Below are 27932 nucleotides of genomic sequence, written 5' to 3'. Positions count from 1 at the left end.
CGACCCTGCTGCGCGTGCAGGATCATTGGCGGGAGGACTTGGACCGCAGAGAGAGGATGATGGCTCAGAAGGCTGACCGGCTAGAGAATCTCTCCAGCAGGACTTGCCGTGACCTCACCAAGCTGGCAGTGGGTCAGCGTGTACGAATCCAAAATGCTGCGACTAAGCGATGGGATCGGACCGGAGTGGTAACGCGGATTCTTCGTGCGGTCAGACAGTACACTATTCGTCTGGATGGGTCTGGTCGACTGGTTCTCCGCAACAGGAAGTTCCTAAGACCACTACGCACAACAGGAGAGGAACGCGATGTCCCATCCCCAAGCAGCACCAACCCGGAGCCACCGGTGCCACCGCGCCGGCGTTCCGAGCGCCTCGCGCTGCAGTGAGCCGGCTCAAGGAGTATAGACGGTACTGGGGCCAGAGCTGGTACCCACGTGCGGTCCACGTGACAAAACGACACGTGTACGAGTGGGAGAGGGGAAGATGGAAACATAAGGGGGGTTGGAGGATCTGGAGATGTTATAGTGTGACGTTAAAGTCACGCGACATCTTTATTTTACGAGTTCATGGTTTTTGAGAAAATACACGGAGTTGATATCGAGACATGTAGTCCTGTTGTTTTATACCTTACAATGACTTTATTGTATATGTCCTCAAAATGTTTAACTTCGGGCCAGACTTTATAGCGTGGGTCCGATTACTATACAGTAATGCATTGCTTACGGTAAAGAATAATGGATTAACGTCCGATTGGTTTTCATGTTCGCGCGGAACGTTCCAGGGTTCGCCATTAAGTGGTCTGCTATTTAATATGGTAGTTGAAACTCTCGCAATTAAAATCAGGGACTCAGAACACATTGTGGGCGTCAAGATAAACGGAAACGAAATAAAAATATCTCAATACGCCGATGACACCACGCTGTTCCTCAGAGACCCAGCTTCGGTTAACAGAGTGATGAAAGTACTGTCTGACTTTAAGAACGTTTCTGGTCTGGAGATAAACGTACAGAAGTGCAATATTATGTGGTTGGGCCCGACGCGTATTAGGAGAGACTCCATTTGTGGAATCGAGGCGCAGACAAAAGTAAAAATTTTAGGCGTCTGGTTTAGCGCAACAGAGCCATGCAACGAGGATAATGTCGCCCCGGTAGTAAAAAGGATAAGAAATACAGTCAATTCATGGTCGCAGCGTAACCTGACGATAAAAGGCAGAATAGTTGTCACCAAAGCATTATTAGCGTCGCAAATGGTGTATGTGGCAACATGCAGTTCAATTGCACAAGTAGACTTAAGAGAAATTCAAAGTTTAATTATGAAGTTCGTTTGGCGCGGTAGACCTCCGAAAGTATCACAAAGCGTCTTGTGTCAGGATATTAAAGACGGCGGACTGGGTGCAATAAATGTTGCTCGGTTTTATACGGCCTTAACCCTATTCCTGGCGGGGGGGGGCCTCAGGAGCCCCCCCCCCTGAGGTTTTTTGGTTATATCTCCCAAACGCGTTGAGCTAGGAAGCTCAAATTTTCTGACTTTTCCTAAAAGGCTTCTACGCAACATGTCTGAAAATTTTGAGTTGATCTGACCTCAGGTCAGGTCACCAGAGGCGGTTTGGTGACGCTACCTCAGAAAAGTTTGCAATCACGCCAGAGCTAGAGTTTTTGACCGATCAATTTCTTCTCTTCAGGGTTTAGTTAGGGTACCAGTATGTGCAATTTGTATATCTCGGAATTTTGATATCGGTGACCTAAGGTCAGGTCAATTTCGCGACCTCCCCATTATAAGTCAATGGGGGAAAAATCAACTCCCTGTTTTTACCACCAAAACGGGTCGGAATGGCCCCATATACCATACATGACTTCATATACGATCAACCTTCACTACCTTGAGGTCTGTTTTGCTGTTGAGCAGCTGTGAGGTCATGTGACGTCATCAAAGGTCACCAAAGGTTTTTGGCCAATAACTCCGTACAGGAACAAGATACAGACGCGTGGATGGTCGCATTGTGTTCAGCTCGTCAAGACGCATCGAATGATATACATGATGACCTCGAGGTCACGTGACCTGAGGTCAACCTTTGACCTTGACCTTTCGAGGTCAACATATATATCATTCGATGCGGATTGACGAGAGGATCACGATAATGCCCTTAGTTTGTTCCTATCTTGACTAATTCGAAAGTTATTCGAGAAAAACTCTCCATATCTAGTGCCGCCATTTTGACTTTTTCGACCCCTGTGACGTCATCTTTGACCTGACCTGAAAATAACCTTAGTAAAAATTGTAGATCTTGGCCGTGCGTATCCGATGCCGTTTACCGCTTGTCGCTATCTTGCTTCGTTCTCGAGATCTCAGGGGGGGGGGGCCGAATCGGCCCCCCCCCCCCGCCAGTTTCTTGTCCCGGCGGAGCCCGCCAGGAATAGGGTTAAGGCTAACGTGGATTACTCGAATAGTGAAATGTAGGGAATCGGCATGGCGTGTTCTTTTGCAATCCAGAGTAGGTCAGTTCGATATCCAAGATGTGCTCAGAATCAGAAAATGTAATGTGTTTTTGCAACGGTTGAAAATTCCGGACTTTTACAAGGATATTTTATCAGACTTTCAAAACATTCACCAGCAAAACCCGATCATATATGCGACAGAAGTTCGTTCCCAGTGTTTATGGCACAATGACGAGATAACGGTAGATAGGAGGCCGGTGTTTGTTAAAGACATGTATGATGCAGGAATCAAACTAGTAGACGATATAGTTGATTCTAGCGGAAATATATTGTCATTTGATGAAATCAAAAGAGTACATCCTAATGTTAAGTCAAACTTATTTACAATTCAGAGTGTAACATGTGCTATACCTGGATCATGGAAAAGGATTCTACGTCAAAGAGATGAAGGAAGGAATAAGACAGATCCAAAAAAGTTGTCTGTAATGGTAAAAGAACAGTACTGCGAACTCGAAACATGCAAATGCAATCATTTCTATAAAAGCATAGAATATAGAATATCTAAGCCAGCCGCCGTAAGCAGATGGGAGCACTATGGAGTGTGTCCGGAGTCCTGGCGAAAAGTCTTCGAAATACCGTATAAATGCACAAAATCTACGCGGCTTCAATCTCTACATTTTCGGATAATTAACAGGTACATTCCAACGAGAAAGTATCTATGTGCAAGAGGAGTGGTCGGTAGTCCACGGTGCCTAAAATGTTTTGAAGTTGATGATTTTGAGCACTTCTTTTATGGATGTACCGACGTAAAAATAATATGGGAAAAAGTAATTTCTCAACTGAGAAGTAAATGTCGCTTACCTAGAAATTTTAACACCTATCAGTCAGTTATTCTTGGGAATCCCGCGGCACCACCACTTGTGAACTTGATTCTACTATTAACAAAACAGTACATAGTCAATTGTAAACTGGGCAATGGTGATAGATTGCGAACGCCGAAAATCGCGTGCGTCACGGAAATTATAAATAGGGAAGCAAAAGTGGAAAAAATTGTAGCAAAAAAGAAAAACAAAATTGCCGAATATTGTGAAAAGTGGGGTTTAATATTAGATGAAAGAGGAAACGTGGCTATTGCGGATAACTCGGCACTCTATCGCGCTGCTGTCACTGGCTGGTGAGGCGGGGGCGGTGCGGGATGGGGGCGACGGCCCGCCCGAGGCACCGGGGAGGCATCACGCAGCCCTCCCCGGCCGGGGAGAAAACCCTCAGCTCTCCCCGGGGCCGGCGCGGTAGTGGCGGGTGCACCGCCCGACCTGCCCGGGCGGGCCGGGCGGCGAATAGGAAATATGCTGTTTTTTTTTTATTTGTATGTTTGTCATAACTTTAAATCATTTAGAGAGTGCCTGTGTGTTCGTGTGATCATTGGTGTGTATAATAAACGTTATAAAAAAAAAATCTTGGGTAGCACTGCTGTTCCACGGCGTACATTTCCTACCAGCCCATAGGGTTTACATGTTAAATGGCCTGTTTTCGGCGAGCGATATCTCGGTCAACCTTTTAAAGGAAAAGGGCCACCTTCATGAAATATGAAGATATCCTTGTTTTTCATTTTGACATTATTATTTTTCATTTTCTTTTTAAAACTGGTGCCAGAAGTGCACAATTCGCGAAAAAGTATTTAAAACTATTTAACATATTGGTACTATGTTGATACTCTCTACGGCACCTACTGTATGATGGCATAGCGATGACGTCACACTCAAGCCAATCAGCGTTCAGAAGACAGACTCGTCGGATTGTGTCAGATAAGCTGATTGGTTAAAGCTGAGCTGGTTGGAGCTGATTGGTAAAAAACCAAAGCCTCGCCGCGGGTGGCTGTATTGTCGGATAAGAACGCATTCCTGGGATAAGGACGCATTCCTGGCGTATTTTCTTTTAAAATTGCCGATAACTACGAATGGAGGCCGAAATCGGCCGTAAGGAGGTAGACAGATCGGTTTTCGGACACGGGCTGTAAGATGGCTATCTCAGTTTCAATCCCCATGTTAAAGGTGGCCCTTTTCCTTTAAGGAATCAATGGTTCTTAGTCTCAAATAATAGATCAATGAATTTTCTTTCGACAATTCCTCTACCATTTTTCACGAAACCCAGCCGATCTTCTACGGCGTACAGGGTAAAGATTTCTCTGCACGCCAGCACCCGCGATCCGCCTCTCCGAACGCCGGCGCGCGGTCCTCGGTAGCGCAGTTGGTAGCGTATCGGGCTACGGATCCACGGGTCGTGAGTTCGAATCCTGGGAGCGCCGCGTGATTTTGGCTAGAATTGAAGGATGTAGATTCTTGAATGTTTGCATATTCAATTATTAATAGCTAATTGAATGTATCTGCCCACTAATCGACCCCTAAAACCTGTTATTTAAGAAATTTAAGAAATGAATGTCACGTGCGCGTCACGACTGCCAACCATAAGCGCTACCATATTCTAGTTTGAGCTAACTTTTTGCTAGTCCCGACCACATATAGTAGGTTTTCTAGTAGTTATACTAGAAATTCCTACCAAAGTTCGTCCTACCCTTCACTCAATATACCCTGGCCCTGGCCCTCCCGCGCGTGAGAACTAACGCAGGCAAGCGCCGCTTCCTGTTTCATGTAGTCCGTCTCTACAACTCTCTGTCACCTGATCTCCGTATCCGCTTTTAAACGCCACATAGCGTCATGTTTACAGGTATCATGATCTATCTATGCGATGGACAGTTTTATGTGATTTTGGCTAGTTATTTTGTATGATTGAGACGTGATTGTTTCATGCGTCGATTTGAACATGTTCCCTCCCTTTTATAAACACAAGTGACATAGCCGGTATTGTATCGGAGAGTGTTTTAATTGTCAATACATACATACATACATACAAGATAGGTCAAGGTCAATGATAAGTGTTTGTATGTCTGTGTGTCTGTGTGTATACTAGTGATGTCAATTACGGAAAATCGTGATACCGATACCAAACCAAATACCAATAATACCCACGGAAAAATACCGAAACCGAACCGACTTGGTAATATGAGGGAAATACCAACTTTTTACCAAATTATCAGCCTCTTTTACATTAGAGGATTCATAAAACCAACAAAATACCAAATGTGTTCGCCTTGAAATACCAAATACCAAGTTGGTATCGGTTTGGTATCGGTATACCAAAAAGTTGGTAGGTATCCGATTGACATCTCTAGTGTATACTGATGTGTGCACCGATTAGTTTGTGTGTCCCATAGACCTCTGTACCAAAAATGCAGTCAAAAAATAAATTCACGAAAAGTAAATTCAGCAAGCCTAAAATGCAGTGTTTTTAAATGACCCAACTTGACCTTGACCCTGACCCTGACATCTGCACATCGTAGAATAACATGTTTCATGATAGGTGGGAGGTAAGACTCTGGGTAAGACTAGCAAAAACATACCGAAATCAAGGTATCAAAAGCCGACAAGACCCATAGCCAACGCAAGATGCTGAGTATTGGACTGGTCATTTGGGTCATGACATGACCTAAACAACAAGGTCATATCTCCGAAAGCAGAAACCACAGAAACTTGAAATTTTCTGTGGACGCTGAGAAAGGATAGTGTTACGATAGTGTTAGCAGCTATACGAAAAATCAGGCTTCTAGCTTTGAAAATGTTGAGTGCAGAGCAGAAAAAAGTACCTGGAAAGGTGACACCCCCCCTTCCCATGTGCGGGCGAGGGTTAAGATACCAAATGTTGCTTCCAAATGACGTCATAGGAACAGTATACGCAAAAAATACGAGCATAATATCGAAAAAAAAACTGAATATTTTCGGTGAAATTTGGTAGAAATTCCTCTTTTTGCAGTTTCTGAACCACGGCACATCACTTTAATGCCGATTCATTGACTTTTTAGGAGGTTAGAGGGTCCCTCCTTTTAATAGTACTCACTCGACGCAGGCCAGCCGGTCTCCGCGCGCCTTGGGTCCGTTGTCGTCGTGAATGACCAGACTGTGGCCGATGATCGAGTTTGGGCCAGAGAGCGGCAGGTTGGTATCGGTCCACAGGCGCCGCGTCCTGTGAACAGTCACAGTTACCGACCACCGTCACCTGTGGCCAGTTACAGTTCAAAGTCATACAGCCAGACACAACTATACCTACAGCCAGTCATTGATTCAGTGGTGGTCATGAAAATTAACAGTCACCGCCCGCCACAACGGTTTATCATGTAGAAAGAAAGCTACAAATACAAAAGCATCAGCGCAGCGAAACGTTATCACAAATCTCACTCGTTGAGTTTGTCCCGCAGCGCCGCTAGATTCAGTGTGCCGTGCTTGCTGACCATGTCGCCCATCTCACAGTTGGTCATTTCCTCGGCGCTGCACGAGCGCGAGTACAGGCGCGACTCGCTGTTCACCTGCCGGTAGAGGAAGAGTCACATCTCAGATGGGACACACATCTGGCTTCTTTCGAGAACATGACGCGGAAAAACTTGTGGTTGCCTGCGAAATTACGAGTAGTTTTTGAAAATCTCCCACGTATGAGTTCCCCTTGAACTCTTGTAGTCTTCTGAGTGTAGGAAGTAAACTCGTGGTCAAAACAGGGGCGGCGCCACAGATTTTCGCTTGTGGGGGCCGGTGGGGGCAGGCTAGTCTAGGCTGATACCCATCACGGGACCTGGATGGTAAAATTTAACCTGGGCCCGGGTGAGGGTCCCGGTCAACTTCGCCATGGTGGGGGTGGGAGAGGGGGCGTATTTGGCCAAATCAGGTTATCCAACAATGAGAATCTGTAAACACGCGTAAAAAGCGATAAAGATCGCTGAATATCTATCAGAACTATAAGGGTCATTTTCCATCAGGTCATGAGGGCACTGGAGGTCCACAAACAAAGAGCTATCAAGAAATGTTTCCTGGTTTTTATAATTTCACTAATCGGCGCCGCATAAACTCGAAATAGAGCTACAGCGCTTCTGTAAAGCGAATTCGAATTCTTTCCAAAGTTTATGTGGACAAAGTTCTCAGATGTCACCTAGGGTCAGCGGCTTAAGAGGGCCAAAACTCCGTTTTTGAGGGACACGTTTTCCTGTAATGTCTTTTCTCACCAAGCTTGTTATGCTCCCTTTTACCAGCATTGCGTTTCTCGTTGAGAGATGTCGAATGAACTATAACTTGACCTGAAAATGTCAGTTTCAAAATTGGACCTGAGGCTAAAGTCATGGAAAAGCCTATGCTGTCAGCATAGGCGGCGGAACGGGGAGGGCACCGGGGCACCGTGCTCTCCTTTGATTTTGGCATTTTAACATTAGCCCTATGGGCTTCGCATGGAAAGAATGGGACCAAAAGTTGGCGGTACCCCCCCCCCCTAATTGAAGATGTTCCGCCGCTACTGGCTGCCAGGCCCATGTCACTCCGCTTTTGATGACATCCTTAGGGGGCCTAAAGACAACAATGGCGCAGGATGCGTCACACTCACAATCGCTTCCAAGCTACTTGCCATTTGCCAACAGCTGCCATTTTTAAAATATTAATTTCCAATCAAGTTACAAATAATAATAAAAAACATTTTAATAAAGTTGTGAATTAAATCGAAACCTTATCTAAAAACGTACTGAAGAAATATTTATTCATAGTAAAAAATAAGTTCAATGCGCTCTTTACGTTGCTTTCCTGCTACTGCAGAGGGTTTTTAAATCGTCTATATCTTCAAAGCCGGCCATTTCTTAGCATATTGCTCTTTGTCGCTAGAAAATGGGTTGGGCTTTCCATTGACATCAATGGTTGAGCGGTATGTGTAAAGTGCTATTGATAATCTTCAAATGAAGCTATAGTCACTTTAGCAAAGGAATGGAGTACCACTTGCGAGCATCAGGGGTGACGTCACTCAGGATCTGTCTCGGATTCGTCGGCGGGGGAGTGACTGTACCTGCTATAGATGGCCTTGCATGCTACAATCAGTCAATTTGTACCATCGAGCTGAACGCATATGTGATCTGAGGTGCTTGCATCGCTCTAGCATGTCTCTACATATTTAAATTTATTGCCAAAAACTGTTGGATACTTTTCATGACCTAAGATGACATAAGGTGCAAGGGCATACAGAGGGGCCAAGGGTACAATCTTCCAATTCAGTATGCCATGTGCATTGTGCACCTATGTCCCAATGTTTGAGTGTTAAGCTTGACTTTCGTTTTAAAAGAAGAGCAGTTCAATCGTATCCCGCCCGTTTGACCGTCAGACGCTTGGTCAGACGAGTGTGCTTGCATTTTTTCCAGTTTTTTTTTTTCGACAGGCGTTTAGCAGATATCGACGGACAGTTTTGTGGTTCGCTGTTTTGCGCTCCTCAAGGGATTCGAGCAGGGTCACGGATTCCAGCGTGTGTTCGACACGCACCTGGTAAGAGCTGGATGGGGGCCTAACCCAAATGCACCCGACCCACCTGGTAGGGGTTAAAGCGGGGCCCAGCGCTGAGGCATCGGCCGCTCCAGTTCCTGAAGTCGGCGCCTGGTACCAGTTCGTTGACGTTCCAGCGGTGCGCGCCGGTACCGTTCATGGAGCCGTCGTTGTAGAGCAGGCCCTCCAGGAGGACGGTGGTGTCCTCCTCGGGTGCGTCCTCAGGCTGCAGGAACAGCACGCGGCCGGCCAGCGGGAACCGGAACACGGCGGCGGCCGTCACCATCGGCCGGCTGTCCTGCAGGTTGGCGCACACCCACGGCGCGCCCCCGGCGCCGCCCTCGCCGCCGCCGGCCGCTGTGATCACCAGCGAGCGGCCGACCACCGAGCGCGGCCCCCACAGCGGCAGGCTGAAGTCGGACACCTCGGCCTCGAAGCTGTCCAGCCCGGTGAGCCGGCCGTGCTTGCCGCTGAGGTCTCCCAGCGGGTAGCGGTCGCCGGTGGCGCCGCCGGCCGGCTCCGTCAGCTCGGCGTCCACCTCTGTCGGGTTGAAGACGGCGCCGACGCGCTCGCAGGGCGCCGTCCGACGCACGGCGCGCGGCGGCACCGGCAGCGAGTGCACGCCGAACGTGTCGGCCTGGCCGGCCAGGCCGCTCACGTTCAGCCGCAGCCGGGTCGGCTCGAACCGCGAGCGCTGGCTCAGCTCCACCACGCCGTGCACACCGTCGTACGAGAGGAACGCGCTGGCGGTGCGCCGCTGCACGGGCCGGATCTTGGCGCAGGCCAGGATCGAGTCCGGGTAATCCTTCTCGTAGAGCACCAGGTAGGCGCTGCGGTAGCCGCGCCACGGCGGCAGCTCCAGCCGGTCAGAGGTCCAGAACTGGCGCGTGAACCGAGATCGCCGACTGGCTACCTTGATCTTGCCGAGCCGACTGAGCAGGTCGCCGGCCTTGCAGAGCTCCGGGGTGTCCTCGGTGCACTGGGCCGGGTCGGCGCTGTGCGGGTCGTACACCAGCTGTAGGAAGTTGCACGTGCCTCTGCTCTCGTCTGCGCAACACATTAAACAAAAAAGGTTAACGTAGCACATACCAGTAAAGAAACTGCGCACAGACTTACAAAACGCTTGCATGGTTCCTGTAGGCGAGGCTGGTTATTTAAAAAATATTCCCCAATACATGTATGCTTCGCACATGACTACGAGCAACTGTCGATGTAACTAGAGTTGACGTAGACATGGTCAGTCATGAGTACTGAGCATGTTTCAAGAGAGCTGGTCGCAGGCGGTTCGCGGTCGCCTCCGTCACCGTACCGGCGGCAGTGGTGAGCACGTCAGTGACCATGACGCTCCAGCCGTGCTGGGACGAGGTGGGCACGCTGCTGCCCGAGTGCGCCAGGTCCGCGTGCAAGCTGGTGTAGCGCGTGCCGTTCACCCGGTACTGGCGGATGAACACCGCGCCCGCCACTGGCGACTGGAAGCGCGCCTCGGCCACGTCGTACTCCAGGTCGGGCGCCTGCCGGACAGCGGGGAGCGGTCACAGCCGAGCAGACACAGCGGAACAGTCGCTGGCTGGGAAACAGTTGCAGCAGGACGGCCGCTGACTGGGTCACGATTTCGATTTCGTTTGTTTCCATGGTGATGGATGATAATATTGGCTGCAGGGCGCAGCAACAGAACAGGTATTGAGGACTGTACAAAAGAAAAGACACGGGTCATGAGTCGCTGAAGTCGCGGCCACAATGTCATAGCGGCGAACGGTTTGTTTCACATATTGATGGTTCAACACCTGTATTGTAGAGCAGACGACCCTGGGGCCTTCCAGCTTGATGCTGCGACCCAGGATGGTGTCAGTGCTTAATAGACTGATTTCGTTCGTTTCCATGGTGATGGGTCCATCGGAGGGCAACTGGATCTCTTCCAATCCCTCCAGCTTGTTAAACCTGGGAACGTTTTCAACATGATCTCGTTTGCATTGCATCAGTGTAACGTGTACGCATTCGTAACTACACGCTACAAGACATGCCGAATCGATTTGCCCTCAGCTATGCATTTGGCATCTCGAAATACTTACAACGTTTCAACGTCATGGCACAAAGTGCATATATTCGGACCCATTTCGAACGTTGAACCCCCTGCAACTTGTCCCTTCCCGGCGCACTCACGGTTTGCCGGTGACGCTGTCGTCGCAGTAGTCCTCCCTGGTGTAGTCGGCGGGGAACTCGCTGACCCGCAGCCGGTAGCTGCCGGCCGCCTCGTCCTCCATCAGCGTCACATCCACCGTGATGGTGACGTTGTGCGCCGGGCTGGCCTGCGACAGCCGCACGGTGCCGCGCAGACCGCGCCACGAGAACGGCGCCTCGACGGTCACACCGTCCACGGCGGCGGCGGCACCGCCTGCCACACGGGGACAGTGATTCAGCACCTAGCCGGGGCTGTTCGGAGGAAGCATTACGACAGCGCATCTCTGCTTCGCTGATCGGAAGCTCCTTCAGAGGCGCTGTCACCTCCTTTTTTTAACCCGCGCCCCGTTGGGGTATGCCGAGCAAAGCGCCCCGTTGGGGGGGGGGACATTTGGGCCCCCCCTCGTAAGATCTCGAGAACCACGCAACATAGCGACAAGCAGCATTCAACGGTGCTATTCAACCAATGGGGAAGTACCTTGTGACGACCTAGGTCAAACAGATGACGTCACAGGTCAGGTCAAATGTAGAATGTTCACCGTTTACAGGCATTTCAAGAAATGTGTTGTAAAATCGAGTAAATGCAAGTCATTGAAAATCATCGATGGGGAATTGTTCTTCAAACACATATCTTGCTAGTTGAGGTCACTGATGCCAGGTTTGGTCACAGAGGTCAGGTCACTGCAAGGGTCACAATATGAAAATATGTGATGCATGTTTTATGGTCCACTTTACATCACAAATGCGATTATGTGGGTCAGGCAACCTTTGGGGCCAGTTAAGGTTCTGTTCTGGTAAAGATCAGGACAAGGCCAGGTCAACTTAGGTCAAATTTTAAACTCGATATTTTTTGCATAAAATGGGTATCAATTCGATGCAGCTGGTCACGGGGAGTCTAATGGTGGTCTTCGTTTTGCGCTACGTGGTCTAGAATTGCTAACAATTGAATTAAAAAATGACATCATCAATTTGAAGTTTTTTCGCTATAACTTGGCCAAAAAAGGAGATATCGATCTCAAATTTGGTATGTCGATAGAAGAGCGCAGGGACTATCATATGTATTCCGTTTTTCCGAAATTCGAAATAATTTTTTTTTTGCCATTTTATAAAAAAAACATTTTTTAATTTATGGGGTTCTAAATCACAAAATTTTGAAAATCCGAGATAGCAGTTTTGTTGCGTTGTCTTTTTTTCTACACGACCGTATAAAGAGCTTTGAAATTGCTTTTAACTGTAGCTTTTGTGAGTATTTCAAGATTTCAAGTTTTTTGCTCATTTTTCTCGAACATGACCTCAGTTTGACCTTAAGATCTCCTGACCTAAGGTGACCTTAGACTTGAAATTTTGTGTGAAGATGTCAAATTGATGTCCGGGAAGGTATTGAAATTTGGCGGCTCTGCGCGCCGCCGTTTCCTTGCTATTAAGAAAAAAACACAGGGGGGCCATTTTGCTCTTTCCCCCCCCCCCACGGGCGAGGGTTTAACACTCATATGACTGTTTTGGAATCGGGGAAAGAACGAGGCTGTATTGTACGCATTTACATTACAAGGCCTACATTGACTTTCAACCTACGGAACGGATTGAATGGAACGTTTCGAAAGCAAAAGTAGAAAAGAAGTCTTAGGCGCTGTGAAAACCTACACGCGTTTGCAGCAAACTTTCCAGCGACGGCGCGGACCGGTCCTACCAGCGCGGCTCCACCTCTGCCGCTGACCGCTGCCGACGACTCGCCGCCCGCTCGCCCGCTGCCGGCGACTCGCCCGCTCGACCCGAGCCGGTCATTTGCGCCGAACTGCATCCTCTCTATGGGTACGATGGTGAGCCCTCCGGGCACCCCGGCTTGTCCTGATTTAGGGCAATGCTGACGATGGAATTCCGAATTCATATGGTTTTCAGGGGTTCATTTTTACCCGTGGCTGACATTACAATATTTTGCCTGTATTCTAGACTGCCTGTAGTTGCCCAGTGCGATTACCCCAGTTATGCGTTTGGGTGCTGCCGGTAGAGTACTATGCGTTGTGCGTGCAGTCTCATCGACTAGGTAATATCGCCATCATGAGATCTCTCCCAGTTCAGCACTGGTGCCTGGACCGCTCTGATACCGGACTGAGGCAAGGTCAGCGGGGAAACGGGTGGGGCCGTCCGAGACGCACCGCCGACCCCCCCCCCCCCCCCCCCTCCGGGGCGGCGGCGGTGGGCACTTCCCGGTCCGCTGTGCAAAGGGTCCGCTCTGGAATATGGGGGTGAAATCGCTTACCTACTAGAAGTAAGCGTGACACAAGGAATATGAAATATGTGGTGGAGACACCAGTGGCGGATCCAGGGGGGGGGCTGCGGGGGCTGGCAGCCCCCACCCAAGGAAAACTGGCGCCACTGCGCCGAAGGCGCAGTGGCGCCAATTTTCAATTCGCAACTCATCGGAGTGCCGCATACTAGGACTTAGGATGCAAAAATCAGTCGAATAACGTCGTTTCAGTACGCTCCGCACCGATATTTCCAATCGTGTGGTGTCACTGTACATACTGATCCTGGGCGCCTCTTGTCAGGGCCACTGGGCGCCAATATTTCAGCGCCAATACGATGCGACTATGGCGCCCATCCGGGGCGTGGCGCCCAATTATGACCTGCAGCCCCTCCCCAGTGAAAATCCTGGATCCGCCACTGGGAGACACAACTACATGACTTATCGATCAAAGCTCAACCGAGTCGTCATTCCGAGGTAAGCGATGATATCTGTAGAAATCGGAACGACTGGGATGGAATTGTAACTCACCGCATGAAAAGCAGAAAGAAGCTTAAAGTTAGCAAAATATGGCATCGTGTTTCACATAACATGAATATCCGACAAATGTATTTTATTCACACAACACGCATTCGAAGTTCGAACAAGGAGAAAGACTCACCTTTGCCATGAGCTAATTGATGCCTCGATACGCATAGGTTCGGTATATTTGACGTATGTACTTGAAATGGCATGCTGGGACGAATCCCGTCCGTCACTGTGACTCATATATAATTAACATCTCTCCAAAGCCCGATTTGTCACATCAACCCCGTTCCACTCACAGCCTTCGAATTGCCTTCGACATTGAGCCGAGCGCAGGTAACAACGACAGCTTTATGGCCCGTTTCCCAGGTAGCACCTACCTGTCGATAGGGTGCATAGCACCACAACGGCGGTCCAAATGCGATCCAGAGGCGACATCAGCTCGCCTGATCCCACTACCACCACCACAGGCGCTCCGGTCTGACTAACGCAGATCTCCCTCCAGCTGGTCGGCGCGCCGCCTGGCCACTTTCTCTTCCCGGACGGAGCCTGGAGGTCAGCGGACGTGCTGCCATCTGTTGGACAGGTGTGCACTTCTGCTGCGGCTCGGAACTCCAGGCGTCCCTAAGCAGCCCTGTTGCCTGTGCAGTGTGCAATGTGCATTGCGCAGATTGAGCAGAGAAAAGGTCAATTGAGTTCACATAATATTTCTAGAGGAGCAGGAATATGTTATTATACAAATAACCAGTCACGTGATTATCATCGGAATAATGATAATTGAAACTGGATCAACGAATAGTCACGGCGCATCGGAGGGCACAACATCGCATTAGCGACAATGCATTATATAAGTTATCACCAATCACCATCCTGCATCCACACTGTTTTCCGTATTCACTATTGGCGAATGGCGATATTCAGGCTGGAGGCTGAATTCTATTGCAACGGAGTTTGATAGAGCACAACACATTTAATAATTAGGGGTAGTGGCGGATCCAGGGGAGGGCAAATAGGGCATTTGCCCCTCCCAAACGGCAAAATTTTAACATTACGCCTATAGACGGTGCATGGAAAGAAACGCTAAATTTTTATGGTTTGCCCCTCCCAAAACTCTGGATCCGCCAGTGATTTGGGGAGAGTGGGGTAAATCAGAGTTTGATAAATTGAAAGGAATCGGTAAAAATTGTATATGGTTGAGTTCTCCGTAATTTTCTGAGTCCAACAGCAAAGGAAAAAGGCACATCAGTGCCCTACTTTGCAAATAAATGCCGTTTCTAAATCGATTCATTTCATTTTTTGAACGGTGTTCCGTTCAAATTGGTCACGAGTTTCCCGTTTTTATTAAAATGTCGGCTGTGCTGTGAGTTCTCCTCGTCGCTTCCGGCCGGCCGGCCCTCGGCGGCCCGAGCCATGTGAGGCCTTCGGCCATGTGTAGGCCACTTGTCACCGTCCTGGGCCGACGGCCGCGTCTAGCCGAAGCAGTTGTTCAACGAGTGTCGCCAGGGAGAGGACCCGACAATCCTCTCCCTGGCACGACTGAATATAACCCCAGCCGACAGCGGGCGTGTCGATTGAGTGAACCGCGAGCCGTGATATCGAACCGAACAGCAACAATCGGTATTCAAAATAGCCTTGTTATGCAAATACAGATTAGGTACAGAAGCAACGTGAACCAACCCCTTCGTCTTTTTTCTTCCACGCGTATTTGATTGTATAGAGGATGCACTTGGAGCCGGAGCCGCCATGACATTTTACCCGGAGCCGGAGCCCATTTTTTTCTCCTCAGCCGGAACCGTCTGTAATTTCCACGGCTCCGCACGCGTATATTCGGATGCAGTATGAGTAGAGCATGGGTCCCGAAAAATTCTTCAGAAACTAGAGAAATTCTCGCGGCCACCGGCATTTAGGCGATCTGCTCGTGCTTTTGTCACTGGAGCGCTTCTTTCACGGAGATTGCGCCGGCCGCCTGCAACGGACGAAAAATACACGGCTTTGCAATCCGGCTGATCGTGGGAAAATACAGCCGGAGGTCTCGGCTCTATGCAGGTATACCACCGGGAGAGATGTATTTATTGTATAGTATATACCACTGGCTCGATGTATAGCCTGCAAGTTGGCTTTGGTGCAAACATGTCAAACAGGGTATAGGGCGGATCGATGTAAGCAAATCAGACGTTCAATTGACAATTTCCGATTCTTATTCGATAATTACGACCAATTATATTTTATTTTGGAAGTGTTATTGGGACCGGAGCAATAAAATCTCATTTTCCCCTGTCTCCTTACCTATCTCCCAAACCCCTTGCTCACTCATCTTTCCTCTCTATAGGTATCAGTCTCCTTCCCGTCCTCCCCGAGTCTCTGACAAGTAATATCCATATCTCTAAGTCTTTTCCTTCATCTGATCCTCCTTTCTCTCACCACCCTTTTTTTTTCTCTCTCTCTCTCTCTCTCTCTCTCTCTCTCTCTCTCTCTCTCTCTCTCTCTCTCTCGTCCGTCTCTCCGTCCGTTCGCCCGCCCTTCCGTCTCTCAGTCCGTCCATCCGTCCGTCCGTTTCTCCATCCGTCCGTCCATCAGTCACTCTCTCCGTCCGTCCGTCACCAGTCTCTTCGTCCGTCCATCCGTCTCTCCGTCCGTCCGTCCGTCTCTCCGGAGGTGCAACTTTTCCCAAATATGTAGTTCTTGGAACGTCACACAGTATATCGAACCCACATATTACATAGAGGTGCAACTTTTCCCAAACACCTCATTTACGGTCTTCGTGGGAAGAGACCGTACAAGGGATTTTTTACTCTTAGGCGTGGAGTAGATACGTAACTTAACCCTATTAGTGGCAGGGGGGGTTGTTTTTATCCACCCCTCAGGTTTTTCGGGAATATCTCCGAAACCGCTGAAGCTACGATGCTGAAATTTTCTGACTTCCTAAAACTAAATTGGGCACATTCCCTGAAAATTTCAAGTTCATAACTTTACCAGGGGCGGCTCCAGAGCACTGGGAATTGGGGGGTCCTATTCGTGAAGCGAGTCATTTGGGCAAAGATCACGATGCTGCACCAGTTTTACGAACAGCGAATGAAAGGTATCATGTGATAACATATACAAAGTTATTGTGCATCCTCTTTTGACACGTTTTTGCTATAATAGGCGGATCCAGGCGTCCAAAAAGGGGGGTTATTTTTTACCTCCCAACATAGGTGCCCTGACACCGCCTATGCATGACCAATATAATTTTAGTCGTTCTCTCATAAGAAAATTGTAACATAACAAGACCATTGCCACCCTTTTTAGAAACAGTACCAACAAAAACCTTATTTACTATACTTTTTGTGTACCCCCAATCTCAATGATCTGTATCCGCCTATTATTCTTGAAAATGCATATTTTAAAATCTATGTGAATTCCTGGTTCATTCTCTATCGATCGGCAAAAGTTGCGTTAAGATTGGTTCAGAAACCTGGCCGTGATAAACAGTCTAAAATGTATCTGCAATTTGCCCGTTTTTACCCCCTTCTACCCCCCTATTGACATTTTTTAATTTTATTTTTTTAGAAATGTAGATCTCGTTGAGCGAAATCGAATGCCGTTTGAATTTTGAAAATCGGCCCGTTAGATCTCGAGATATCAAGGGGGGTCGTAAACAGCCCCCCCCCTGCCACTAATAGGGGTAGCCAGGAGCCTGCCACTAATAGGGTTAAACTTAACGACTTAGAACTTCGCACTTTAGCGTACAAGTTAGAGGTGCAACTTTGCGAAGCAGCTCATGCACGGTTTTTGTGACGCGAGACCGCATAACAGTTTGAAAATGTTTCTCCGACTAGAAATATACTCCATACAGTCTTTTTCATTATTATTACAATAACATTAGGAACAATGACATACTCACAGTCATATAATGCCCAGAGAAAACAGCGTAGCCTGGATACAGACCGTTCCAAAACGCATGTCGACTCTGGAGCAGCGCTGGCCGACTAGAGTAACTCCGAAACACATTGTAACCTCGTAGCACGCCTGCGGACTCGGTCATGTCACCAACAAATCGTACGCAACGAAATGCAACGAAATTGAAATGGCGCGATGCGCCTCAGATAAATGCCCGCATTCATATGGTAGCCGTCGTGTGTGTCCGAGAATTTCTCTAGTTTCTGAGGAATTTTTCGGGACCCATGCTCTGCTCATACTGCATTCGAATATACGCGCTCCGCACCCCTGTTTCTGGCGATGCGCCAAACCGTGGAAACTGAGAGGTTCAGGGTATTCGCAATTATGCGAATGGATACAGCCCTCTGATTCTTTTGGTGGCGTTGACGGAAGTCTTTAATCTTTTGGACAACATCCTGTTTCGGAGGACGATTCCCTGTCGGAACTTTCGGCCGTAACTGACCTTTGCTTTCAATAAACCTTTGAGTGATCCTTTTAAAGGCGTTAAAACTGGGTAGATGTTTCAGGTTAACTGTAAAGTGAAGCCGAAACTTTCTTCTCAATTGGGAGACGTTCTTAAAGCTTCCAAACTGTAACACTATCCACGCCTGCTGTTCTTTCGAAAATGGCGTTTTAATACTTTGAGCACGGCGAGGTGACCCCGACATATCCCCTTCTCAAACAGGAATGACGACAATTTTTGCATTGAATGCCATTTATATAAAATGTCCATTAATTTCCAACAATGCTTTAAAGTTTGCACGTGCTAGACACATTTTTCCTTCATGGATTCCCAAGTTTGAAATTGACATTCATCATGAAACACCCTGGTCCCTGTAGGAGCGATGGAGGTGGAGGGTCTTAGTGGCGGGGGCTCATTACACTGATTACTTCTTCTTCTGGATGTCTTTGAGTTTTAGGCAGAGGGCAGTTACGTGTCGCCCACTCACCTCGCTCTATTCAATTGTATTGTTTTGCATCCGCTGGTTCACAGCCCTTGTCGTGGACGGAACCCCCGCTCCAGCAGCATGTAAGCGTAGGCGAGCTCACTATGGCTCCACGGGCGGTTGGAGCCGCGCCCCCTGCCCCTGAAGGACATAGCGGGTGCTGTGGCCAGCCGGGCGTGTATTTCCTGCCAATGCTCCCTCGGTGGGCCAGGTCTGTAGCGGGAGGAGCGGAGTTTGGTGGGCCATGTCTGTAGCAGGAGGAGGAGCGAGGTTTGGTGGGCCATGTCTGTAGCGGGAGGAGGAGCGGGGTTTGGTGGGCCATGTCTGTAGCAGGAGGAGCGAGGTTTGGTGGGCCATGTCTGTAGCGGGAGGAGCGGGGTTTGGTGGGAGAGGGGAGGTTTCAGTCCGTGGAGGGGCGTCTTCTGGGGGACTGGGTGAGTCGGGGGGACTGGTACTTCAGGCCCGACGTCCGCCAAGAGAAAGGGTTCCATGCTGGATGGAGGGTCAGGATCCACGCCTGCCAGGGTGAGGAACTGTTTCACCCCTTAGAGGTCTCGCTCGCGGCGGGACTCCATATTATAATCTCGCTGAGCTGTCGGGGCCGAGTGGCGGCGGAGGGAGCATAGTGTTTCGAACTGAGGATAGGTGAGCTGCCCTGACTGCATCTTTTCCACAGAGAGGGTATTATGCCACAGTCGGTTCCCCACCCCCATTATGGCCATTATGGTCTTCACTCTTCAGCTCCTCCGTACTGACGCCGATGATGGCCAGCAGCTGGCGCGACTGTCCCAGTTGGGCGGGGTACCGATTGGCGGGAAAGACTTCCGGTTTTGCGCGTCTGGGAGGTGTTTCCTGACATACTTAAAGGTAGAACTTCGTGAGTTCCGCCTCCGCCTTCAGGAAGGCCACCGCGCTTCTGTGTTCGTCTTTTGTCCTTCCGCCTTGGTGCTCCACAAAGCGTCCGTGCTCGGTGCTCTGGCCCTGGCGGAACTCGCTCACTGTTACCTCGGCGAACACCTGTGTTCGTTGTCCTTGAAACAGGTTCGATAGAATGTAAAGGACTTGGGCGGAGAGCCTCGCCACCGACTCGGGATCATCTTCGCACGCCTGAAACCAGAACTCCTGCATCTCGCGGAGCCAGTGCAGGCCCCGCTCCCGGACCCTGGCGCGACTCTCCGTACCTGGGTCGTTCTGGTACGCCTCGACTTTGCGGTCTCGACGGGCACGCTTGGCCTCTTTTCGAGAGTCAGCCGCCATCGACAGCTCATAATCGATGAGCTTGCCCAGGGCCTCGAGATACTGCTGCCAGCGCAGCTCGAGGTCATCCTGAACTACGATAATCCTGCCCCCGATCATTTTGATCACCCACTTAGGGTCATGCACATTATGTACCCGGTCGGGTACTTTTCCCTAAAAAAAAAAACGAGAGGGTGCTGCGCACCGCTTCCTGCGAGGAGGTGCCCGCCACCAGGACTCGGAAGTCTAGGCTCTCGAGGGGATTGTCCGGTCCCAGGAGGCGCGTGTCATTGTCAAGGGGATTGTAGGATGCTCGCAGGAGGCGCGTCAAGTGTTGGGTGTATTGCCGCTTGGAGTTGACGTTCTTAAATGGAATCTCCATTAGACTCCACTCTGGTCTGGTCTAAAGGGGCTCACCCGCTCCACCGACAGGCGATATAGCTCTTCACGCTCTTTGACGTAGCGCGTCGGAGACGTATCCGTCTGGGGTGGGGGCTGGAGTTGGGCCGAGGGGTCTCGGGACTGGTGGACCGTTTAGAAGAGGGAGGCCAGTGGCCTGGGCGCAGGCCCACGTCCTCGCCATCAGTCGGTGCCCGGTGTTCAGAACCTGGATTACCAAATCTTTGTAATCATCCCCTTGGTGAATCTTATTCCGCTTTACAGGGTTTTTCTGGTAGACTGTTGTTTTTTAAACCGCCCAAAGACAGACAGAAACATATTTTCATCATTTAAATATATCACGATAACCACAATAGATAAACATTTTGTTAACTATGCCTGACATGCAGGCTTCCATCTAAACGGTCTCCACAGAGGCTCTTTCCACACATATAGCGGCTCGTCGATGGATGCTAGAGACGGCATGCGTTACATCCTCTCGATGCATGGCGGCCGCCAGGTCCTCCACTGGGCCGATCAGCTGCTGCAGAGAAGATGGAGCACATCTTCGTTCTTCTGAAATGGCCACCGACCAAAACCAGTAGTCCAGCGGGGACAAATCTGGACTGCGAGCCGGCCATGGCCGATCCGTCAGCCGGCTTATGACCCGGCCGCCCCGAACTTGTCTCTGAGCCAGCCTCGAGCTGCGGTGTTTGTGTGGACAGTTCCGCCGTCCTGTTGGAACCAAAGTGTGTCTTGAGTCGGAATATTTGGGCACATATGTATGACAAAAAAATGAAATAATAACACACGTGCTGGTGTTATTCACGTGCTCTATTTTTTAGTTTTTTTTTATCACAGTATACGTCTAAACCAAACCTCATCATGGTTCAAAATCGGCAAAATAACCAAAAACGTGCTACTTTATTCAACTTGAAGAGTGCTAGCGGGAAAATGAATGTACAGCTTTAAAATTTAGTATACCGATGCACACAGAAGTGACGCAAATGTGATAAAATTTTCAGATTACTGTTTGCATTGTAACTCGAGATATATACTTTCAAATTTTGGGACGTTTTTGGGCCACCAGGTATATGGCCTTGCGACTGGCACTGGGGACAATTCATCAGGCCGCCCCACACTGGACCTCGCATGCGGGTTGCGAGTTTTTGGGTTTTCGGGTTTCTTCAAAATCGAATAATACAATCTAGGCTGAGTGACTCACACTACCATCTAAAAAGCGAGTCTGCATGTTTTTAGCTTGCGAGCCGCCTTGCATCGCATTCCAAAAGTTGATTTTGAGCCAACTTTCGATTTTCCTCGCTGCGAGGTCTGCGAGATCTGCGAGGTTTGCGGGTTTTTCGTTGGAGTCCAATTTTGGTTCGTTGCGGTGGTATTGCGACTATGTGTAATTTTCTGAAGGTGTACCGGCTTCACTGCATTCAAGAAGTTACCATAAAGATACGGTCTAATCACTCTATGAATTAGTATTATGCCCGCAAACTCAAAACTCGCAAACTCGCAACCCGCATGCGAGGTCCAGTGTGGGGTGGCCTTTCGTCTTACAATATAATGCGTACTGAGATCACGCACTGTTTTAAGGAGGTCACTTTGCTTGCAAGGTTGATATGAAACGGAACACACTATAAAGCCGGATTTCTTAACCCGGCAGTTGCTGGGGTATTTCGCCACCCACCGTTTGCTGGGGGGGGGGGGGGGGGCGTTAAACGCACCCCCGGCCGATAACTCGAGAACCAATAGGCGCAGCGAAACGCACGAGGCGGCAAACGAAAGAGCGCGACGAGACGCTTCAGATGAGTACTTTAAAGTTGAATGTTGAGGTCACAGGTCGGGTCAAGGTCAGGTCAAACACCTGAAATCGAGCTTTCAGTAGCATGGACTTCAGGACTTCGCAATGGGCGCCTATCGTCATAAACTCTGTCCAAACGGTGCACAATCCATCATATAAGGCCTACAAGAGTGTCAGCTCCATGTAGGGGTCAGTCAAGCATAGGTCAGGGTCAAGGTCAGGTCAACCGGGTAGGCACATATCCCCGAAAATCAAAACTGATATTCGCAGCCTGTGACACATGTTTTATAGGTAATTTGGGGCGTAGAACACGATGGTGACATTCATTTTATCATATGTGTACGTATTTGGCTCAAAAAGTTCAATTTAAGAAATGCATGTATCATGGTCGTGAAGTAGTCACGAGAAATTGCCACGATTCAGTTCAAGATTATGGAAAATGCGGAACGATAATCAATAATCGAAGATAGCCATTTGATTGATCATGGTATTGGCAGTCTAATGGCGTTTACGGCATGTCTGTATGTCTATTCTGTGATTTTATATGATTTTTTGAACATATGCCGTTTTTGGTCGAAAACTCAGAAATCATGACGTCACTAAAACCTCGATATCTCAAAAAATTTCCGACCGATTTTTTTGAAACTTTGTCACAATAAACTTCAATCAATTCCCTACAGGCACCCAAAATTTGGCGCGCCTGCGGCGCGCCGTTTTTATGCTATGGCCCGGCGAAAAAAGTGGGGGCGTTTAACGCCCCCCCCCAGCAACTCGCGGGTTAACCCGGCCGGGCCCGGGGGTAATCCCAACCACCGCAGCCCGGGGGAGGCGTTTTTCGCCCCCCCCCCGTCTAACTCCGTAAATAAGGGGGCTATGGAAACAAAAGCGATACCAAACGAAAGGTCTTTACGAGACGATTCTAAAGCACCTAAAATTTTTGACCTCAAGTCAATTTTCAAGGTCAGAGGTCAAGGTCAAAGGCAAAAACCGGCACATGTGTAGTGATCTCAAAGTAAGCGTTCTAGAGGACGGCAGGATGCAAATTTCAGAAGATGTCAAATTGATGGGAGAAAAGGTACTGAAAGTTTCGCTTTCTTATCCCTAAGCGTTCGGGAGCTATCTCAAATATTCGCCGGGGGGGGGGGCGAAAAACGCCCCCCCCCCGGGGGCCCGCGAGGGTTAAAGCATACCTACTACCTAGGCATTTTAATGCTCTAGTGAAATGCACACGTGACTGGGTCTCAATATCTTAAAACTGACCTACCGAAAATATCATCCTACTCTTGATTTTACTTTTTCACTTTCTGTTCAGTCCTATAGCTCGTCTCGTGCTGTAGGACTTCGTCCTATTCATTTGTCATTTGTGCATTGATTTGTGCACTTCAGACGATCGGACAGGCTTAAAAAATCCTACTTGATAGCAGACGAAATTTCACTAAATGTGTGATGGGCTTATGTCGTGGTGCCAACGATTGGCTAAATTAAAATGCAAATACTATAGTCTGGCAAACCTAAGAAAGAACAGAGTTAAAGCGCCTCCATCACTTTGCACGTGTTGCAGTCATCTGAAATGCATTGTTCGGATAAATTTATGTGAAAACTTGTGAGAGAAGAGATATAAATGCGCGTTCTGTATCGGGAATCCTACAATCCAACAGGACCAACAGGTGTAACGTGCATCCAGATAAACAAAGCCCTCACAATATAAATGCACATGCATCAACAGCCGCAGCACTTTAAATCCATTCTTTCTTAGGTTTGCCAGACTATATATGATTTTACATTATTTATTGACCGTCCATATTTATTTATTGACTGTCCGTGCTCGGCGCTCGCTGGTTCTTTACCGGTCAACAACTTAACGTTGCGCTGCATTTTCAAAATCGTTTTTAATTGTGAGATGGTGTTAGAACTTAGAACATCATCTTGTAACTTAACATGATATAAGCATTGAGCTCATTGCTTCAAACTAAGAAAAGTAATCTTTGGGTCACTCAGGGAAGGTCATTGCCCCCTGACCTTGGCGACGACCCTGCTGCACACCGCACTCTTTGTGCTATCGCCGCAAAACACGGACAGCTCATCTGATTATAAGGCAGGCCACGGTCGGCAGAGGCCCATTTCCTGGCCACATGCACACTGCACAATGCTCACACTATCTAACCAAACTTGCACCAAGCTAAGAACGCGGCGCTTTGTTTATCTGGATGCACGTTACACCTGTTGGTCCTGTTGGATTGTAGGATTCCCGATACAGGTCGAACTCCTTCCCTGATTCACAGCCATGGCGACGGAAAATCCTCGGCAAGCCAACAGGTTTGCCGGCCTCTCGGGAACTGGCAGGGACGCGCCGATGGGGATGTGCCAGGGAGGTCAGCGCTCGCGGCACTGGGCGGCCTCCATTGTGCAGTGCCCACATCAGCTGTCCGTCACAGAGGTGAGCCTGTGCCGCGGCGCGGTGCCTTTTCCCTGCGGAAGCGCGCAGGTTTTCCTCCCTGCCATTCCGGCGGCGGTCAGAGGGACGGAGCCGGGGCGGCGGAGGCGGCCTCGCGGTGCCCCCGTTCCAGCGCGCCTGGCACCGCCGCTGCCGGCTGGAGGCGGCCCGTACCGCGCGGCTCGCGGTCGCCGCCGGCGGACCGCCAGTTGCGCGGTCAGCACGGCCCGGCGGTGAGCAGTGCGCAGCGGTGCGGGAGGAAGAGGGCCGTGGCACTCTGTCAGATCGGCCCGAGACGGGACTCGTGCTCAACAGGTGAGTGTCGGTGAGGGCAGGGCAGCCAGCGCTCCTTCCCCGGCTCACGGCTGACAGTAGGTACTGGCCGCCCGCTCTGTTGGCTCCGCCCTGAGCCCGTCCCGCAGGTGAGCGGCAGCTTGAAAGTGCTTCCCCAGCGCCCGAGCTCTCCGGCTGCGGTGTCGAAACAGCGCCGAGCCGTGCCGCTTTCGCCCTGTTGTTTATACTCTCCAGTCTGTGTTTTGCTCGTTTCGTGCCTGGCGTCTGATAGCTGAGGCAAGGCTCCCAGCCCGGGATGGACGGACATCACTGTTGCATTCACTCGTGCACGTAGGTCGGCCTGAATCAGTGCTGGAGCGGAGCCGTATGTGTTGACACGGTTCAAGGTAGGACAAGGACGTTCGCACGATTATCTGACATCGATCAGACGTACTGCCCGTACCGCCGTCGTTTGTTTTGGTTGTGATCTAGTCGGTTGTCAACCATTAACCAAATTTGGTTGGGGAGCTTAGCGTATATCGGTCATGAGGTCACATCGGTCACTTTTTGGTAAACTGAAGAGACCGTCCCTAGCCAGTGACTTGTCAAAGTTTGCTGACGGTGCGTATGCGGCCGCTGCTCCGGTAGCGCCCGGCTACGGCACAGTTCCGCCCTGTTGGCTGTGTGCTGCGTGTCGGGTAGGCAGTCGACCATCAGCCGCCGTCCACCTGCAGTCCGCCGCCGGCGGCCAGTGACGTCACGCCTGGCGCCGTCACCGCGCCACGCCTCCTCACCTGCCGGCTGCCGGGACACGGCAGCCGGTCCAAAGTCAGAGCGGAGCATTGTGGGGATTTAGGGGTTGTGATACCTTTTCACAGAGGAGATGGAATGTGGGAGATCACATCAGAGGGTGTGATTATCTTTTCAAAGGTGGATAGTTGAACGCTAGTTCCTTACTGCGTCAGTTATCCAGTTCCTGCAATGATTCCATAGCTCATACGAATGGCGTGTAGGTAGCCACTTAACTATTGTCAGGTTCTGGAATGATATATGTTGATTTGTTTGTTTGTTTTCCTTATAACTGAGTGATCATAAAGTCTTACCCCTAGATTTGACAATGAAGTGACCAAGCGGAACAAGCGTATCGACTTTCAGTTCCCTCTATCCGTATTTACAATTGTACCATCATGTGCATGCTTAAGTAAATATGTCAGTTATACACGTCTCCACGGTCCGCAGTGCGGCCGTATGCGTTGTCCGGGCCTCAGAGTCGATACCGGCGTTTCATAAGCTGACGCTGTTGGCTTCCTTCGCTGCATTACGCCACCAGGCAACAGCTTTCAAACCTATTCACTTGTCAACTTCATTGATTATCATGGTCTCTAACACCTTTCCTAATTATGTCTGTGTTTGATTCAGTGCTGGTTGCTATGGAAACTAGACAGCCGCTGGCGTCGGTAACCCCGAACGCTGAACAGGGACTGGGTGGTGCCGATTGCGGAAGTCCCCAGGCCCCTAGGCCTCTAAAGGTATGCATAGAACTGATTGCAGCTGTTCAGGCAGCCATTTACATAACGTTGTTCGTGATTGCTATAAGTCTACTGTAATGCAGATCACCTTCCTTTTCCCTCAACAGTCCAACCATGGCATTTGTTTGTGATTTGTATTTTGCCGAAATCAAATCTAGACTGACGTGATAATGTTGAGGATTGAGGATGACGTGAGAATGTTTTACTCCTGGCTACCAAAGTGAAGCGCTATTCAACATTTGTGGCAGCTGGTACGCTTCCTACATAATCTCGAAGGCGGCCGGAAGAATGTGTAGTAGCGTTGAAGGCCAGCGGTCTGCCCTTAGTCATTGCATTATGACCAGTTTGAGTGCACTGAGCTATTAACTTGAAACATTCCTTGTATGGGAAACTGCGCTCTATGTAAATGTAGGCCAAGGTCTGCGTGTGGAATACCAAGTAAGACCTCGTTAGTTTTCAGTGCATAAGAAAAGAAGTTAATTTCCAGCTTAGAATAGAGGCGATGAAAGCATGACTCAAGCCTCACACCAACGTCGATGGTCGTTGTGTGGAAGTGAATGGTAACCTTATACCATCAATGTATAGTAGCATCACAGTAACCAATCATAGTAACCTTGCGCTGCGAGGCCCCCAAAGATTCTCTCCAAGACCCCAAAGTACCTCTTCAGGGCCTTGGCCTTTTTAGAGGTCATCTTCTTTGCTTTGCGACCACTTCCAGTTTTTCTGACTAGAAACTCGCCTTTATCCATCTTTCTCATGGCCCGGTAAGAGGTTGTCTTCGAAATTCCGAGTTTCAAGAAGTACGTATATGTGTATGCCTTTCCCATAGACCAATGCTATGCTTCTGGTAAAAGCTGCCAATGACCTTTCGGCGGTCCTCTTCCGAAACGCCCTCCATCGCGACTGTTGAACTGAAGTTATTTCAAATTATTGAGCACGTGCCCTATTAAGAAATATTCGTTTTTGATAATATGCTAATCAGTAGCGTAATTGCTTACTGCACGTCTAGTATACAGCGTTCTGAAGATTGTCAATTTTTACTGAACACTGAACACGGAACACCCTATATATTTATGTTTTTCCTCTGTATGCTTTCAGTGCGCAGGAAGAAGCAATACCTCCTAATATTTGTTTATTTGTTTATTTCACAACATCGCCAACAGGCAGTACCCATTGAGAGGCGAAGTCAAAAACATACGAATACATCGAAAGAAAGAATAGATAAGAGTCTACTAGCTTTGCATGCTACATGCCTACACAATAAAAGCATATAGTAAAAATAAATATGGTGAAAATATACCTGCTATAAAAATATACCTAATATAAATATGACTAATCAATAAAAGTATACACTAAGAACAGGGGCGGATCCAGGAAAACTCCAAGGGGAGGGTCATGAATCGAAGTGGTGCCCCTACACTGTAAACCAAATCTACAAGTTGGCTCCTTGTTACAAGTTTGGTTCCAATTCGCATAGGCGTCACCTTGTCGATTCACCAACCCCAGGCTTGTTGGCCAACAAACTAACAGTTTGTCTACAAGTTTGGTTCCAATCCGCATAGGCGTCACCTTGTCGATACCTTGTCGATTCACCAACCCCAGGCTTGTTGGCCAACAAACTAACAGTTTGTCTAC

At 49.2% G+C, this 27932-nt stretch overlaps 2 protein-coding genes across 2 annotated transcripts in view; one reads left to right on the top strand and one right to left on the bottom strand.

The window, feature by feature from the left end:
* Positions 1-6382: 6382 nt before the first annotated feature.
* LOC122381912 lies at positions 6383-14286 on the bottom strand. Its single transcript, XM_043366698.1, has 7 exons — positions 14153-14286; positions 10988-11219; positions 10612-10765; positions 10137-10338; positions 8874-9874; positions 6725-6852; positions 6383-6512 (listed from the first exon to the last, which is right to left on the bottom strand). Exons 1-7 carry the CDS (start codon positions 14208-14210, stop codon positions 6383-6385), a joined length of 1905 nt encoding a protein of 634 aa, XP_043222633.1. The 5' UTR covers positions 14211-14286.
* Positions 14287-24540: 10254 nt separating this feature from the next.
* Positions 24541-27932, top strand: part of LOC122381928 (PTB domain-containing engulfment adapter protein 1-like) — a 41595-nt gene continuing 38203 nt past the window's right edge. The window contains exon 1 of the mRNA XM_043366715.1: positions 24541-24810. The gene's annotated coding sequence lies outside the window, so the exon portion shown is untranslated. The remainder of the gene's footprint in view (positions 24811-27932) is intronic.

This window comes from Amphibalanus amphitrite, unplaced genomic scaffold (genome assembly GCF_019059575.1).
Source record: "Amphibalanus amphitrite isolate SeventyFive unplaced genomic scaffold, NRLGWU_Aamphi_draft 000130F_arrow, whole genome shotgun sequence".
NCBI lineage: Eukaryota > Metazoa > Arthropoda > Thecostraca > Balanomorpha > Balanidae > Amphibalanus > Amphibalanus amphitrite.
Note: the sequence above shows the minus strand (reverse complement) of the source record. Positions and strands in the feature narration are given on the sequence as shown.